Source organism: Bactrocera latifrons, unplaced genomic scaffold (genome assembly GCF_001853355.1).
Source record: "Bactrocera latifrons isolate USDA-ARS-PBARC rearing strain unplaced genomic scaffold, ASM185335v1 scaffold_160, whole genome shotgun sequence".
NCBI lineage: Eukaryota > Metazoa > Arthropoda > Insecta > Diptera > Tephritidae > Bactrocera > Bactrocera latifrons.
The window spans coordinates 440,707-454,627 of NW_017535075.1; the positions used below are offsets into that span (position 1 = coordinate 440,707).

The window sequence follows — 13,921 nt, forward strand, 5'->3', positions numbered from 1 at the left end:
AAGTTAATTAAAAATTAAATTATTTAGTTTATAAAAACTATTTACAGTTCCGTCATATATTTTTTCAAAGTCAGATTTAATTAATATTTTAGTAAGAAAATGCTATACAAAGACTAGAACCTTTTATTGTTACAAAAAAAAAAATATTTTCAGTTTAAAAATGGAAATTTTACATAGCCGAATTAATTGAATTTAAATGATAAAAATAAAAAAAATAAAAACAACATAACTGACTCTTGATATTGCCGAATCAACAAGACGTCGCCACCTCCCACACATCGCATCAATCAATGGCTTTATTGAGAGAACACTTCGGTGAGCAGATAATTTTACGTTTTGGGCCGGTCGATTGGCCAACAAGATCGTGTGATGTCACACCGTTAGAAATTTGCTGTATGGATATGTAAAGTCTAAAGCCAGACAATCCCGACTCGATTCAGGTCTTGGAGCAAAATATCACATCAATAACGCAAAAGTTTGTAGACTTATAAAACCGACCCCTATTCGAAGTTTTTATTAGCATTGCTAATTAATTCTAAAAAGAAACCTCAAAAAAGCTGGCTGTAGGTAAATTAAAAGGCGTATCGTGTAAAATCTTATGAAAGTGTTATTTAGCATTTCATTCCAAAGTGAACCAGCAAAGTGGAATGTTCTAAAAGTCTAAGTGTTACAAAGAATAGAACAAAAATACTAGAAATAATAACATCAAAACTTCACAAGCCAACAACATACTCTAACTTTGTCATGTTCATAATTAGAGCTTTAATTTTAGTATCGGCTTTATTCGCGTTCGAAACAAATGAATTTGTGCAGGCGAAATGGTGGCTTTCATATTTGCCGCCGAGTCATTTAAAATTTTACGAGGCCGCTATGAAGTTGAGCTTGAATAATACATTGACAGCTGTAAATGCAAATTCCGCAACAATTAAACCAGCTGCGGCTGCAACAACTAGTGTTCCGGCAAATATATCAGGTAAAGTAAAGAATTTTATAAAATATTTTTTCTAGAGTTGCATCCCCATTTCACAATTATAGAGCTCGTAATGGCTGCGGTATTAACAGCTTCCGCTCCAAACATTGACACCAGTTTGCGTCCATCAGAAGTTCAGCCAATTGCAGATCCTCTAAATAACTTGACAGCACTGACATCGTCAACTGGGAATTACTACATTTTTAACTATTTCTTCTCTAAAAATGAAACCGTTGAGGCAAACAAAGAGAACGCACCAGTTGATAAAGAACACACAAACGCTAAAGTTGATAATGATATGAAATACAGGTTAGTGTTTTTAGAATTAGGATTTTCTTTATTACCTGCTTGAAAGCTAAATCTAATAAAAAAAAAAAATAAAAAAAATTAAACTAAGGTGAGTCTGAAATGAACTCCAATTTCCTGATTATTATTTCAGAGAATGCGGCAATTTCGGCCATGTTAAGAATGATGTTCGTGTTGAGCTGGCTGCTCGAAATGTCTAAAACTCAGACTTCTTTCTTTGCATTAGCACCAGCAGCCGGAATTGCTGCCTCTGAAGTAGTTGGAAGTTTTCTGAGGTCCTTAACGAATTTTTCTTTGGTAATAGTAGACCTCAAGGGCCAAGTTTATAACAAATCGGACTGGACTTTCCCTCAGTATTAACTGTAGTTTTGAAGAGCGCATGAGTTCGGAAACATATAAATATATCGTTTTTAGCGGATAAAATTTTCGTTCTTGAATGTGTTGGTTTTCTAGTTACCCACTTATTCATTGAGTTTTGAAATAATAATCAATAACATTGGGTAGTCGCAAAAATCTTTTCGTATTTTGTCAATCACATTGTGTCATACCAGTTTCCTCGCTTTCTTTCTGGAAATTTCGTTGTGAAAGCTGCAATTCGCCCTGGTCGACCTATTGTTGACAAAGTCGATGAAATTGTGGAAAAGATTGACCAGGACCATCACTTAAGCAGCCATGACATTGTTCCTTAGCATTCATCATCAAATGGTTATGAATCATTTCAAAAAGGCTGGCTACAAAAGAAGCTTGCATTGGGGTATCACATGAATTGTCTGTGGAAAATTTAATGGACCAAATTAAGATCTGCGATTCTTTGCTAAAACGAAATGAAATCGATCCATTTCTGAAGCGCATGTAACAGGAGATGAAAAGTGGATCAAATACGAGAATAATGTGTGAAAAAGATCATGGTCCAAGCGTGGAAAAGCTCAAGAAATGGTGACAAGGCCAGGATTTACGCCTCGAAAGGTTATGCTGAGTGTTTGGTGGGATTGGAAAGTAATCATCCACCATGAGCTGATTCAGCCTAGTCGAACGATTGATCTGACATTTTACTGTCAGGAACTGATGAGATTGAAGCAAGCAATCGGAACAAAACTGCCAAAACTGTTCAACAGATAAGGCATCGTCTTTCATCACAAGAACGCACATGTTTGATGACTCGGCAAAACTTGGGAGAGCTTGGCTGAAAAGATTTGATGCATCCACCATATAGCCCTCAGCTTGCACCATCAGACTACCATTTGCTTCGGTCAATGCAGAACTACCTTAATGGAGTAAAGTTGGCTTCAAGAGAAGCATGTGAAAATTACTTGTGGCAATTTTTTTCCGAGAAACCAGGGAAAGTTTTAAACTGGTGGAATAATGTCTCCAGCGGAAAAGTGGCAAAAAGTGGTCGACCAAAATTGTATTTACATATTTGCTTCATTAAAGTTCATTACAAAAAAAAAAAAAAAAAAAAATGAGGTTTGATTCGAAATACGAAAAGACTATCCAATATGATTTTATAATCTGAGGATCATGATCGTCGTTATTCCCAGCATCTCGGAAGCCCTAATTTTCGAAATCTAACAAGTTCTCCCTTCTACTACTGAACTCAAAGCTTTACTATTAAATTCGAACTTCTGTCGGTAGTACGCTTTTATACGGAAATATGGTCTAAGGAGGAAAGGCAAGATTAACACTACTATATGATAAACCTGGTTAGATATGAAATTACTTTAGTTCACGAACTCAAACATTTGACACTTGTGAACCAGGGTATAAAACTCATGCTTTTTAAGTTAGTTCGCTATGCGAAGAACATTTAATAAAATTAAAAGCGCCATTTAAAGGTACTCACTGCAACTTTTAGCAGCTCTTGGATCATAGTATCTTTAAGAAAATAGAATTGTGCTGAAGGCCCTGACTTTATAGAATCAAGCTTAGTGAAAATGCAGGAATTTCCAAAACTGAATATCAACATTTGAAAGACCACTCAATATGATATTAGGTCGCTTATTTGATTGTCTCTTATGACTGGTGGTCTTACCTACTAGACAAAATTTCGTTTTCATTGGCTTTTCAGTGAAGTCACTCTACCATATTCTTTTCAATTTGCCATAAGTAGTTGCAGTTCTCAAATTGTAATGGAATCTACCTAAAGTTATTAACTCTTCCTTATTTTCCTTTTTTTCAGCATCCTACCAGACTGTGCCAACGTTAACACATCCGGTGCCTACTTGGTGCGTGTAGAGTTATACAGTCATCGTCCTTTCATGGTCTATTGTCAAGTTATAGATGACGATGACCACGCCTGGTTGGTAATACAGCAACGTGACTTCGATGATCCACCAATCGACTTCAATCGCACCTGGGCGGATTATCGCGCGGGTTTCGGTGTTATAGATGGCAGTTATTGGTTGGGTTTGGAGAAGATCTGGGCCATAACACACAGCATGTTGCATGAGTTGACCATTTTATTGCTAGATTTTGATAACAAATTTCGTTGGTATCGCTACGGCGCCTTCAGCATTGCGAATGAGGAACAAAACTATGCTTTGAATTTGTTGGGCGCAAATGGTGGATCGGCAGGTAATAGTTTGAAAGAGAGCAAGGGACAAAAGTTCAGCACCTACGACAGGGATAATGAGGAAAAGTGTGCGCAGAAGATGCAAGCTGGTTGGTGGTATAAGGATTGCGAAATCGGGTATGCGATTACCGAACATTTATTTTATTAAACTTTTATTGGAGTGCGAATCAATTTTTTCTTTCTAGAAATCTGAATAGTCCATTCTCTAAGCAATTGACGGCCAAGTATGAGGGTGTTATGTGGCCGACGCTTTATACGGATAAGCCGTTAAGCACCGTGAAAATGATGGTGCGCGCAAAGAAGTACAATAGCAATTAGGCTGCAAAGGCTTAAATAAGAACCCTTTTTACCAATTTTCATACTAAATCCAATAAATGACTCCTTAAAGCTATTAAATTGAAGATAAAAGTAACTCCGTTTTATAAAATTCACAAACCTTACAAGAAAAGTACTTTTATGTCGTCAACTGTTTATCAAATCTACTACTATTTGAGAAAGTAAGTGTTGTTAAAAGTTTCATTGAGCCTTAGAGCCCCTTTAGACGTAACACAATAATTAAAAGAGAGACTTGTCTGAGCGAACCTCGTTTATGCATTCAAATGTACTTCAGACAAATCTATAGACGTTGAGGTGAGAGTCCAAGATTTCGATTACTGTTAAACAAGAAAAAACGTTAGATTTGGTTGCACCAAAGCTAGAATAACCTTCTCAAATAAAAATTCTCCTTATAAGAACTTGTCGGTCAGTTTGTATGGCAACTATAGTGATACGATATCGACAGTTGAGACAAATGATCAGCTTCTTGGGTAGAAAGGAACATCTGCGGCGTTTCTGAACGATATCTCGCTCGATTGATTTCAACCGAGCGGCTAGTTCGAGTGTTCAAAGACAGACAAAAGAGCATGGCTAAACCGACTCAGCTTGTCACGCTGATCATTGTCTATATATGGTTATTTCATACAGTCTCCGACGTTTTTTTCTGCATACTTCGTGGTATACTTAACATACTCAGTTGAGGGTATAAAAATAGGCGATTAGGTGAGTTTGTTGATTTTTCTTCGAAACTCTTTTGCACGAAATAATTATTCCAAAAAATTCCAAATGATTTTCAAAAGGAATAATCAAGAAAGTATGTTTTTCATGGATGGATTTGAACTAATTCATGGAGTTAATAGGGTTAAAATGTGGAAAACTTCGAACACAAACGGAGTTATTTCTAGAAACGTAAAAATAAATCACTCGACAGTGGGCTTTAAAATAAAAGCTCGAGAGGGATGCCAAAGTAAGAGCTTAAACATTATGTTTCGAATTATTGAAGTCATAAGTGAAGCAACAGATCACTATTTTCAGGGATTTAGCTAACCAAAAAGTTTCAAATGTAAAGCCTGACATCAAATGCAAGCGGATGCTTTCCGTAAATCATAAAAAAATCAGCAGTTGAAGACCTCATACTCATCTGTAGTGTCCACTGAGGCACGGATTTCCACCAACAACTTTTATCTCTTACAAATTTACATATAGAACCTACGGGCAGAGCTCGGTGTGTATTGGCGGCTGGCCAAAAATCGACTACACGATCCTACTTTACAACTAGGAAAGAAGGTTCAAAGTAAATATTGAGACAGATGGCTGGCGTAAAGGTATGTTAGCTATGTGTAACACTCTAAATATATATACGGATGGCTCGAAATGGAAAACTGTGAGAATATACTGTCGAGAGTTAGGCATAAGGCCTCAAGCTGAGGTCTTTGTTATTGCGAAAGCCGCGAAACTGGGCTCCAATGCACTTACAGGCAAATCCAGAGTCAACATCTACGTAGACGGCCAAGCAGCAATTAAGCTAGTAATCTCGTATTACATACCGGCCAGAAGTGAAAAACGGTAGATCGGTACACAAAATTCCTATTGGCACTCGATAGAAGAGACTCCAGGAACATTAAGAGAATACTAATGGGTCACTGTCTGGTGGTGACACATGCCCGCAAGATGGGGCTGTCAGAACGGGAAGACTGCAGGGAATATCTAGAGCAGGGCACCAGGGAAACATTGAAATATATCTTATACACTTATCTCGCATTGTCCAGCCTACGTTGTAAGCATCCACGAGACGATACACTGGAGCATGTATCGATAATGAGGCCACAGAATCTGTTAGAATTCGAGTCAAGCGCAGGCATCCTAAGTGAACTCCATGTGATATCGCAAAGGACCAATGTGGTCTATGCGCGGCTTATCGGCCTACCACATTAATCTAACCTAAGTATTCTAGGTACTTTTGGTATTGGTAATTCAAATGGTTCAGTACATTTCGTTTTGAAGTAAGCTTAAGGCAGAACACTTTAGACCTTTCCATTAGACTTCGAATTCTAATTAGGCAGCTTAAAAATGAAATTTTTTTTCTCTGGAGCATAGAAAGGTTTGAGTTTCCATCAAAAAATCTCAATGTATTGAAGTCAAATTGAAATCTTCCTTAGCGCTTTAATGGCGATGAACACATTTGCCTGAAAAGTTCATTGTCTCACCGAGCCACACTCAACGCAGCACAGCAAAACAATTAACGAATTGAAAGCAACCGCTTGCTGTTGTTATGCTCGTAGACTTCTCAAATACTCTGCGGCGGAAAATGCAATTGGCGAGCGATGCTTTACGACGGTTTGTGCTCCTATTTTGCCTAATGGGTGTACATTTCATTTTCGCCAACGACGAGACAAAGCAAATACGAAAAAAGGACGACAGCAAAAATACACGGAGAAGGTAAATCGTGTGCTGTGTACATGTGACAGTCCATTCAAAGAGGCCGTTTTTTACATGCCGTCTTATCCCCTCCCCACATGCGAATATGTCGCTTGAGTTGTTGCTGTAAATTGAAATGACTGAAAAATGTGCAGAATCTCGGGTAGTAGTTGTAGATTTGTGGGGCAACAAAACGGTCGGACAGTTAGCCGTTGAGCGACGAGTTAAAGATGTAGTGCTTTCGAATGAAAATCGGTTCGAGTTGTTTACCTGGAAGATGACGAGCAGAGTGGGCGTAGAGTGGCCTTGGAAACTGCAATTATATTATTGCTTTAGTGGATTCGTACTTCTGTGTAGATACTCTTATATACATGCTTGTATATGGATGTTATGCGTCAGAGCTCAATGTTTGTCCATTTGTATGCACAGAGTTGCATGTCTGAGTGCTGGAATAGGGGCAAGTTGGATATTTTATTAAATTGCGGTATGAGAGCGGGTGATGTACTAACTTTTTGGTTTAAATTTCCTTTAAAACGGAAGTCACGAAGGGTGAATGTTTAGAAAGGAAACTTAAATAGTCTTAACAGTTTAAATTTTATCAACAAAGGATAAGGCTCCACCTTTATTTACAACTTGCCAACACTCGGAAGTTTTGATGAAATCTATATTTTAGTCATCGTTTTTATGAGGAAAACATAATTCATCTCTGAATTGAATGTTAGTTTCTTTGGAAATTGCTAGCCAATGAACGAGGCAGTGTTGGGGAGCTTGAAGATTTCGGTGTATATTTTTGGAAGAGTTTTGTAAGTTAAGTTTTTGAAAGTTTATGAACAGCAATCGATTTAAAATAATGACGTTATCAAGAGACAAAAAAAATTAATGGATATATTTTGAAAAACCCATATACCACTGTGGGCAAGAATTAGTAAGACCTTTTAATTAAAATTTCACGTGAAAACCCATTCGTCGAAATATATTTTTTCTAGGTTGGTATGACTATCAGTGACATTTGTGCCAAATATCACATTAAAATGATTAATAGTGTTTAGTATATAACTTTCTTTCTAAAGTACATAAAGGGCATTCGGTTACTTTTATGATGAGTGAAATTATTAAACAACAAAGTTTCTTACTGGAATCCTTGGCATATCGGAAGGATCAGTGAAAACAATTTTGAAAGTTCATTTGGGCCTAAGAAAAGTAAAACGCTTGCTTTGTACCAAAATCACAAATTTATGCTACGCTTACGACTCAGAAACAGACAAAGGTTGAGCCAAAACCGAAAGAGTCACATCAAGGCTGGTCAAAAATCTAGACTACGTTGACAGTTTTCTTCTATTATCGAAGTGTGGTGAACTCTGAATTCCTTCCGATTGGCCAAATTGGCAACAAGGTATACTATTTGAAGGTTATGCATCACTTGCTAGAAGGTGTTCACAAAAAGCAGATAACTTGATATCGATGATTTGGGCTTGGGTAACGCATAGCATTAGTTCTAGCATAAATAAAACCATTATTTTACCAATAGAAGGTTTCAATAATCTATATTTCATGGCGCCAAGAAGATACGATTTTTTCCTCAAAAAACTTCTCTCACAGCTTTATAATTTCTTGACTCATTTGAGCCAAATTTTCTTTGGCGAAACTGTAAATTAGGCGGCTGAAATGAAAATGCAAAACAAGCAAATAGTTTGGAACCATTTATATAATGCTGAACACAAAAAGAAACTTATGTCACCTGGTTCACATGGTTTAGCGCCGAAAACTCGATCGTGATCGAATCACGATAAGCTGGGCTAACTGAGGCTAAACCAGAAGATATCTTCAGGAAGGTTTTACTATATTTTTGTTAGAATAGACCGAACTCGAATCTGTGCTGTCAACAATTGAACCGTCTGAAGTAAACAATAGTTGAATTCCATGAGCACAGCGTCAAGCCAGCAACATCGAAAATGATTCGCTACAAGCTACTGGATTTTAGTTGGGAGGTTTTTTGATGCATCCCCATTATACTTCAGGCCTGGCAGCAAGTGATTACTACCTTGTATATGGGGAAAGAGTTTACAGGTCGCTTCGGATTACCACGAGTTTAGCTATATTAAATAAAAGCAAGATTGGATTGGCTTATAAGACGCGCATAGAACAGTTTTGGTCCATTGCGTTACCACATGAAGTTTAAGAAATTTTTTATAGAGACCCTGAGAAGTTGTTACCCCTTAAGATGCCAGTGCTTGACGGGAATTTCAATTGCCTTACTATGCATTTTTCTTCCAATATCTCACACGTTGGGCACCCAAATGCATAAAGCTTGAGTTTATTCCTGGTCGAATACTTCTTGTGGCGCCATCGTACTACAATAAAAGCAACGTATCTTCTTTGACCAAATACTGCAACTGTGAAGGTATACCATATATGTATATCATATATACATATGTGTGTAGGCTGTTAGCGAAGTACCTTGTAGGCTAAATACAAATGGCCTTTACCTCTGCACACGTGTCCGTGCATTAGAGAGATTCGCCAATGTTACTCAGCCAAGGACTTTTCCAAAGAAATAACATCAAAACTTTAGACAAACACAGGCGCAAACACACATATATACACATAGACATTCGGCCAATATAACGATATCGCCGTAACTATTACGCTGCCAACTTTTGTGGCAACTAAATTTAAGTAACAGTGAGCCATAAAACATTACCGACGCTTTACGCCCACAATGAGTTGCGGGCTATCAGGGATATCCTTGACAGCCGTGGGTAGAAGGAAGAAGAAGTAAAGGGAGCAGTCTATTGCTACAGTTGAGCAACAGGAAGGTCAGTTCGACTGTCGGCTAGTCGCTTCACCAGAACTCTTTCCGTTTGTCATGTTCCATGTTCCATTTTCATATTTTTTTAACCCTTTCAAACTAGTTTTTTTTGCGATTGTTGTAATTGTCATTCATATATATTATTTTGCCTTTGCTAAATGACCAACGGAGCGAGTAAGCAGTCCGACGATGTGGAGTAACTTCGTTCGAAATTGCATTGCTTAGCTGGCTCTGCTGCCTTCGCGTTCGTTGTTGTTGCTGCCTCATTTGCACATAAATTGTACTTTCCATTTGGTTTTCATTTCGGTTTATTTAAGTGTAACCTTTTTAACTCTGCAGTTTGGCAAATTTTCAGATTCTCGCTTGTTAGTTAGTTGCATTAGTTGATATATTCTATATGTTGTTGGTATTGTTGTTTGTAAAGGGTTTGGTTATGCATGCAATTATTTTTGTGCATGACCTCGAACTACTATCACTGTTCTTTACATTTTTATTATAGATACTTTTTAGGCAAATTCATAGAAATGTTTTTGACTAGGGTTGTCATATTTTGAAACGAATATTTAATAAAAATATTTTTGTACAGATCAGGGTTGTCATAAGTGAAAAAAATAAATAAATTCAAATAGAAATAGATGGTGCTTTTATATAGAAAGTTAGTATAGTACATTGCTATAAAATTAATTTCTGACCAGGGTTGCCATATTTTAGTAAATATATAAACTTATAAAATAAAAATATCGGTTGCTTCTAAATAAAAGTTAATGCAATACAACGTCATATAAATAAATTTTTGAACAGGGTTGCCATATTAAAAAAAATATTTAAGCTCATTTAAATGTAATCATATAGTGCTTCTATGCAGAGGTTCATTATAAATAAATGTATGTATGTATTATTTATACGTATGTTTGTAAGTATAAATTTTAAGAGTTGCCAATTAATTTGCAAGCTACAGTTCCTGTTTTCAAAATTACGATTATCAGTTATATCATAATTTGAAATGTTAACAATACATATGTATAAAAAGGACAGAATTATATTTTTGACCATGGTTGCCATATTTAAAAAAAAACTCATAAAATTTCGAATATATTTTGCATTTGTGAAAAGTATTAATACAGCAGTTTGCTATATAAATAAATAAATAATTATATGCCAATATACACATACATATGTATATGAGTATACATTTTTAGAGTTGCCCATTAATTCTTTTGGAAACATTTATAATAGATATTTTTTGTACAGTTTTCTTTCTTATGAATATCAAGATGGAAAAATTATAAAATTATTTATTATAAAAATTATATTTTAGACGAAGGTTGCCGCACTTTGAAGGAGAAGAAGAGGATGACCTCCACATTCCCTTAGAGTGATCAGGTGGAACAGGACCTGGTCGCACTTGGTATCTCGAATTGGCGCCAAATAACGAAAACAAGAAACGACTGCCTCCCTGTTGTTAACTTGGCTATAACCACGTAAGCAGTGCTTACGCCAGTAAAGAAGAAGGCGCAACAACCGAATTATTGCGCGTTTGGATCGAACCTCCATTTCAAGAAATTGTAATAGTAAAGGGCCTCCGAGAAGGTGTGATTGGACTATTTCTTGTGCGGTTATTTAAAGTAATTGGTTTTTGGCCTGATTTATTGCTTTTCTTCAATATTTCGAAGACAAAACTGAACATGCATTTCATGACATACGACCTGAGTTAGTGGTATAGTATAGTAGAAATTGGGTTCGTCGAATTCGTTCCTGCAAAAGAAGTCGTGGATTCAACTTGTATGATGTTTTATTTTGAACTTAACTGTCTCTTTTGTTCTTCTTATTAAATCTCTATTTGGAAAAATGAATCCAAGGGTTTTTATCCTGCGTCTACAGACTGCTATGCAGGAAATTGGCAGGTGTTCTGGAGTAGAACCGGAAACTTGCCCAGGAAGCTAGGCCCACGTTACGTAATTGCTTCTTGAGCTTACAGTGACTGGTGTAGAATGCGACAAGTAGCCTGAGTTTATCTTTTGGGAGGTTGATGACATACTTAAACTTGCTGAGATTGTAACTACGAAGCGACCTATGGCAAAGAACTCTTGAAATACTATATATTCGGAAAAATTTCTATAGGTATATGGTACAGCGATTCCGGCACCAATTCCTTTCGACGTTTTCGAGCCTTCGGTGTGCCACTTGATTATACTATCCCTAAACAGTAGCACGAGAGTGAAATCATTTACTTTACTGTTAAGAGTAACCTTGAACTTCTTGGTGAAGCTTACACTTTAGGTAATGCTGTCACCTGTTAGAAGAGCCAATGGTATTACTTGAATTTCCGTAACAACTTAACTTTGTCTTGTTTTGAAAAGAAAACTTATTGGAAGACCCTGTATATTATTAAATATTTTCAAAATTTTATAATTTGCTTGTGAAGATTTTGAGATGAAATAAAAACAACTACATTTTAATTGTAGAGTATTAAAAAGAAAAACTTTCCTGAACTTATTTTTGCTCAGAAATTGGAAGGTGAAAGGGGCTTCGTGATGAAAAACCTCCAAAAAAATTCATCCTGGTATGTATCTGTGTATGTAAAGGTCTGATAGTACATAGGTATGAACATAAAATATTTAAGCCAAGCAATAAAGAAATGTGCTGAATTAGAACCGCCATCAAATTGACATAATACCGAAATACGGTAAACACACAAACATCAGGGATGCTTAACAAATGAATGAGAATGAATTGTGCAATAAAAACAAATTGATACAAGCAAGCATATGCAGCACACATACATAGACAGAAGTATATACATACAGATACATATGTATGCATATACGTGCTTGTATGGCTGTGTGTATGAAAAGTTGGTATGGATATTTTTGGTGTCCTTAGCAATCCACACACAAAACCACTCACACACAAAGCATGCAGAGCTCAGCTCAGCAGGTGAATTGAGCACACACACACACACACGGGTATGTGCTTGTATGGCAACATGGTTTAAATGAGCGCACCGCAATGGCTTCCAAATAAATCGATGCGAATAGAAATTCGGAATTTCATGGAAAAGTAACAAAGCAAAGCTGCACAGAATTCTAACAAATGCTAGCGGGGGGCCTGCACTCTTCTAAAGAATTGCAAATGCATGCATACATATAAATACATAGATGTATGTATGTGTGTGTGTGTGTGCACATGTGAATGGACCATTGCGCAACAATGAAACCTATTTGGTAACCTTGGCAAATCGCTAAATGGCCGCACACAAACACAGCTACAAATATGTACATATATTTCCAAATATGTATGTGTGTGTGTAAGGACAATATTTACATATGCTTTTTGATATTTTATGGAAAACAAATAAGCGAGCAACTTGATTTCGCTTTCGCTTGATTTCTTAAGCACAAATGGAGATGTTTGTATGTGTATGTATGTTTATATATATGTAAGTATTTCACAAGAAATTGATGTAAATCATTTCTTTACGCCGGTGAATTAAGAGCCGACATTAATAAAAATGTTTGATGACTATTTGACATATATTTAAAGAAGTTGTATCAGGCAACATTACTGAAGGCCGGGAGAATGAAAGAATGATGTGCATTTCCATATACATATGTATGAATATACATAAATATACTTAACTATACGGATTTTTCGGAAAACCCAAATTTGTGTGAAAGAACTTTTGGCGCCTCTTCGATCTCCTTCGATCGAAATATATTACAACAAATTCCATAAATAAATCTCATAAGCACGAACAGAGATAAATAAATATGCATGCAGATCCAGATATTAAAGCTTTGTCTAGAACAATAATCCGCACCCAATTTCGTGAAGCTATCTTGTAAAATAAAAAAGTTTTCCAGAGAAGGACTTGATTTTGATCGGTCAGTTTGTATGACAGCTATATGCTATAGTGGTTCGATATGAACAATTTGTTTGGAGAATATGCCATTCCACGGACATTAATCCATGCCAAATTTTGTGAAGATATATATTAATATAAAAGAGTTTCCTATAGAAGGACTTTATATTAAGCAGTAAGTTTGTATGTCAGTTATATGACATACTGAACCGATCTGAAAAGTATTTTCCTATATTATAGTTTTGTCTATAGCAATAATTCATACCAAATTTCGTGCAGACATCTCGTCAAATAAAAAATTTTTCCATAGAAGGACTTCATTTTGCCCGATCAGTTTGTATGGCAGCTATATGAAATAGTAGTTCGATTTCGGCGACCTCAACACATACACAGCTTCATGAAAAGAAAAGGAAGTGTGCAAAATTTCGGATGGATAACTCAAAAACTGAGCGATCTAGACGCGTATATACACTCAGATTCTAAATCGACGCTGATCATTTATATACAGAGGAAGAAGAGACCAAAATAATCAGAGAAGCCAAGAAAAACCCGACTAATTCAGCCCGATTTACTCAACCGAGCCTTTAAATAAATGTTTCTGCAAAAAAAATACAGCAGATAATCCGAAAAGATGGTTATTCCAGCCGCTAAACGATCGAAAAGCCTTTCATC

General features: G+C 36.3%; 2 protein-coding genes across 2 annotated transcripts in view; one reads left to right on the top strand and one right to left on the bottom strand.

The window, feature by feature from the left end:
- Positions 1 to 13,921, bottom strand: part of LOC108966466 — a 285,646-nt gene that overhangs the window by 140,084 nt on the left and 131,641 nt on the right. The gene's annotated exons all lie outside the window — the stretch shown is intronic.
- On the top strand, positions 629 to 4,193 carry LOC108966467 (fibrinogen-like protein 1). Its single transcript, XM_018929387.1, has 4 exons — positions 629 to 973; positions 1,036 to 1,279; positions 3,453 to 3,962; positions 4,031 to 4,193. Exons 1-4 carry the CDS (start codon positions 745 to 747, stop codon positions 4,161 to 4,163), a joined length of 1,116 nt encoding a protein of 371 aa, XP_018784932.1. The 5' UTR covers positions 629 to 744; the 3' UTR covers positions 4,164 to 4,193.

Excerpts from the sequence above, each read along its gene's own strand:
- LOC108966467 (XM_018929387.1), top strand. The coding sequence starts at position 745 with ATGTTCATAATTAGAGCTTTAATTTTAGTATCGGCTTTATTCGCGTTC. Across the intron at positions 974-1,035 it reads TGTTCCGGCAAATATATCAG|AGCTCGTAATGGCTGCGGTA; the intron begins GTAAAGTAAAGA and ends TCACAATTATAG. Across the intron at positions 1,280-3,452 it reads GATAATGATATGAAATACAG|CATCCTACCAGACTGTGCCA; the intron begins GTTAGTGTTTTT and ends CCTTTTTTTCAG.